A 4432-nucleotide genomic window follows, 5' to 3' on the forward strand; every position below is an offset into this window, starting at 1 on the left:
TAACATCCTACATTCAAAAGGATTCTTTATATTGGCTCCAATATGGGGACCAATTCTACGTTCCTCCTTCTCAGTTCTTTCCCCACCTTCCCCGCCAAAAAAACAACGCTACGTGACGAAGTTCATTGCGCGTATTGCACCGGGGCTTCCCTAACAGACTCCGCCAGACTAACCGCGGCACCCTTCTCCCGCCCCTAGTCTCCCCCCTCGCCCTGCTCCTCCCTCTACCCCCACCCCCCGCCCAGTCTATTCAAAGGACTCAAAGCAAGGCGTTCTCCCTCCCAGCTCAATCGACTAGGACGCATGCGCCCCTCCGCTTCCGAGCGTGATTTATAAAAGTCCGGCTCTCCACGAAACTTCGGAGTTTGTTGGTTGTGGCTTAAGACTGTAAAGTGATTTGGAAAGTAGGGTGTTTGGGCGGAGGCTGCTGCTTGCTCCTGCTGCTGCTGCTGCAAGCATGAGTTCGAACAGCGGAGATGATCTAGATGTAAGTTCAGTTTTGATCTCCTTATTTCTCTGGTTGCAAATGATTTCTCTTAGAGAAAGCTCTTTCTCTTGGCAGAGACCGCAGCTGACCGGTTACCTAATTTTTAGAGGATGCCCGTTTGCAGGACTCCCAGCTCTCAAAGGGGCAACTGGCAGTGGTTATTCCTAGGGGTGGCAGAGTGAAATAGAATTAGGGCTTGTAGCTCTCTGTTTTTTCTTTGAGATTTGGCTTGGGCTGCTGAACTGAGCGCGAGTGGCTGAATAGGACCGTGCGTTAGCGGAGTTTCTTGCGCGTTGTTTGCAAACAAAAAGGTGCATTCAGTGCAGATGTAGGAAGAGCCTGGGAAGGAACTGGCTGCTAGAAGCCCCAAAGAAGAGAAGGCAAGAATTGGGGCAGGCGACCGCATTAGCGGACCAGGGAAAGAGAAGGAAAGTGAACTCCTGGATGACTTTTATAAAGGATGCGCCCTGTTGTCTGTCTAGTGGGTGCGTCTGCACCTCACTTGGAGCTGTTCATGGTTCCCAGGTGCAGCCTGGAAAAGGAAGGGGCAAAGAAAACATTACTTGTTCCCTCTCTTCTGCCTCCCACCCCACATGAAGCGATCCTTCTCATGCCTTCAGATGAACTAGGTTTTTACTGGGGGAAGACTGGCAGGGAGAGTGGAGACTTGGACTTGGGAGTAAAATAGAAACTCCCTTTGGAGACCCTAAGTCTCTTATTTAGTCTTAAAAGCCTATGGTGTAAGAGTATCATTGCTTTTTCCTTGGAGTTGGGATTTGCAGACGCCGTGCGGTTATGGTAAGGCAGGAGCTCTGGCGCTCCGGGATCTTAGCTTTGGCGTCCGGCGTCTCCAGGCAGTGTGCGGTTGGTTTTGCCTTCAGGTTATGGATCCGACTCATCTTGAATAATTATACTGGGAGGCGCGCGAGGTTGGGGATGTTTTTACCGGGGAGGGCGCACAATCCTCTGCTGCTGAATTGCATCGAGGGGAGAGGAGATGGAGGGTGGGTATAAGTGTACGGATCAGTTTGGCTCAAATGCTGCTGTTTAACCGTCAGTGGTTTCCTCTTGTTTTTTGAACCCCCACCTCCAGTTTTCGCTTCCTCCCAGTGGCGCGCGATTCAAAGGCCCCCAGGGTGGAGCCGCCAGGCTCTCTAAAATGCGCAGCTACACGCCCTTGGTCTGCTCGGCTAGGGGTACAGGGTTGTATGAGACGTTTGGGGGAATGTAGTGCCTTTCAGGATGGTGGACAGAGTGTATTCGTTCTGGACAGCAGCAGGGTGATCGCCACCCAGTGCGCGGGTTCCAAATGCTGCTCTCTTGATCCCATTAAGCAGTCCAGTGGAGGGGGGGGGAGATGAGTGGAGGGGTGTGTGTGTGTGGGGGGGGGGAACATTGCTATTAAACCGTGGTTGGTGTTGGAACAAATGAGAGGGAGGAAATGAAACTTGGGGCTAGGAGGTAGAGTCCAGAACGCGTGACCCAAACAACAGCTCCTTCTCCACCCAGGGAAGCGAAGATCCGCTCAGCAAACTACTAGAGTAACGTGAAGGAATGAACACTTGGGAGGGTGGGGGGTGTACGTTGTAACGAGTACGGTTTTTCAAGCCTGCCAGACACACCTTAAACATACTGTTTGGGCGGATTCCCCTATCCTGACCATATGTAGCACCAAGGACACAATGTTTGTGCTTTAAAAAAAAAAAGTTGCCTCGATAGAGAACAGCCCTTTGGTGCACGTATGCTCTCCTTTATCCACCTCTTGGGTTTTTTTGTTTGTTTTGCTAATATGCTTAGACCCGGCTACGCTAGATTGAATACCCCTCGAACCCCAACCTGTCTCCGCCCCCTCCCAAAGAACGTCTTCTGAAGTTTCGAGGCTTAGAGATTCCTTGAGGTGTTTAAATTAACAGAAAAATCTGAGCTACTCTATTGCTAGAGGATTTGAAGACAAGGAAATTTTTATTGGGAAGTAGAGGGTGGATTGCTTTTGTTTTAAAAAAAAAATAAAAAGCATCTGGAGTCTAACTTGATAGATAAGTACTGGATTTGTAATTTCCTGTCATTTACATTTCTTATTTTGTTTCCTTGCAGTCCTTTACAGGCTTCATCATTGAGCTTCATGATAACAGTAGTACAGATGCGTTTGGCTCTGGTGATTACGAAGGCAAAGAACCCTGTTTCCCGCATGAAAACGCGGATTTCAATCGCATCTTTCTACCTACTGTGTACTCCATCATCTTTTTGACCGGCATTGTGGGCAATGGCTTGGTTATCATTGTCATGGGTTATCAGAAGAAGTTGAGAAGCATGACTGACAAGTACAGGTTACACCTATCAGTAGCTGATCTTCTATTTGTTATCACTCTGCCTTTTTGGGCAGTGGATGCTGCTGCTAGCTGGTACTTTGGAAATTTTCTGTGCAAGGCAGTGCACGTCATTTATACAGTCAACCTCTATGGAAGTGTCCTGATTCTGGCTTTTATTAGTTTAGACCGATACCTGGCAATCGTTCATGCAACCAACAGTCAGAGACCAAGAAAGCTGCTGGCAGAAAAGGTGGTGTATCTAGGTGTGTGGCTACCAGCTGTCCTCCTGACAGTTCCTGATATCATTTTTGCCAACACAAGTGAAGCTAATGGAAGGTACTTTTGTGAACGGGAGTACCCTCATGACAACTGGCTGATTTCTTTCCGGTTTCAGCATATCTTGGTTGGACTTGTTTTACCTGGCCTGATTATCCTGACCTGTTACTGCATTATCATTTCCAAGTTGTCACACTCAAAGGGTCACCAGAAACGGAAAGCCCTGAAGACAACTGTCATACTTATCCTGGCTTTTTTTGCCTGCTGGCTGCCTTATTATATTGGGATCAGTATAGACACATTTGTTCTCCTGGAGGTGATCAAGCAGGACTGTGACTTTGACAGCACAGTACACAAATGGATCTCCATCACAGAGGCAGTGGCCTTTTTTCATTGTTGCCTGAATCCTATTCTCTATGCCTTCCTCGGTGCCAAATTTAAAACCTCTGCACAGAATGCACTGACATCAGTTAGCAGAGGCTCAAGCCTTAAGATACTTTCAAAGGGCAAGAGGGGAGGACATTCATCTGTTTCTACTGAGTCAGAATCTTCAAGTTTCCACTCCAGCTAACACCATCTTTCAAGACCTAAAGAATTTTTTTTTATAATAAAAGAACTTTTTTTGAAATAAAAAAGACTGACCATTAATGTACAGCTTATTATTTACTGTTGGAATTTATTGGTTTTTTTTTACTTTAGGGATGTTTTTGTTATGTTTAATTGATTTATTTATATAAATTTGTTCATGTTCCATGTTGATAAGTGTCTAGGCAGGACCTGTGGCCAATGCTTTGTGTGTAACTGTTAATATTTGTCCAACTGTATAGCTGTAGAAAATGTGAATAAACACTTAGAGTGTGTGGTGAATGACTTAAAGCTAGAAAAACTCTGCTCCAGCTGTTTGTACATAAATAATCTCTCCATTTCAGTTTCAACTTTTTTTTTCCCTATTCCTCTGAAATTGTATGGTTTACAATAGTGTGATTCTGATGTAGACATTGGCACTTATAACCAAAATCCTTGAGTCAAGTGTTAGATGGTGGTTTTTCAGTATTGAGTTAGTCTAAAAACCTGCAGCATACAGTCTGTGTTAAGCTGTTAATAAAAGGAAAAGGAAAACTATTTGGTGTTCCATTTGTATCTCTGTGGTTGACTTTGTTTATACTTCCTGGTTCTAGCAAAAAGCTTTTTAGGCCAGAGCCAATGTGTATGAAAGATGATCCTTCTAGGTCATAATCTTTTGGGGGGTAGGTGGGTGAGGCTGTATGGGACTGAGTACAAAATATTTGAAATTTCCTCACAGGTGGACTCTACTGAAAAGCTGTGATTATTACCAGTGTATCTAGGCATCTAGTCAGTA

At 45.6% G+C, this 4432-nt stretch overlaps 1 protein-coding gene across 1 annotated transcript; it reads left to right on the forward strand.

Moving 5' to 3' along the window:
• Positions 1-339: 339 nt before the first annotated feature.
• CXCR4 (C-X-C motif chemokine receptor 4) lies at positions 340-4194 on the forward strand. Its single transcript, XM_043995148.1, has 2 exons — positions 340-487; positions 2582-4194. The coding sequence occupies exons 1-2, from the start codon at positions 458-460 to the stop codon at positions 3641-3643; spliced, it is 1092 nt and encodes a 363-aa protein (XP_043851083.1). The 5' UTR covers positions 340-457; the 3' UTR covers positions 3644-4194.
• The last annotated feature ends 238 nt before the right edge of the window (positions 4195-4432 follow it).

The sequence above is a fragment of the Dromiciops gliroides genome, chromosome 3, assembly GCF_019393635.1.
Source record: "Dromiciops gliroides isolate mDroGli1 chromosome 3, mDroGli1.pri, whole genome shotgun sequence".
Classification (NCBI taxonomy): domain Eukaryota; kingdom Metazoa; phylum Chordata; class Mammalia; order Microbiotheria; family Microbiotheriidae; genus Dromiciops; species Dromiciops gliroides.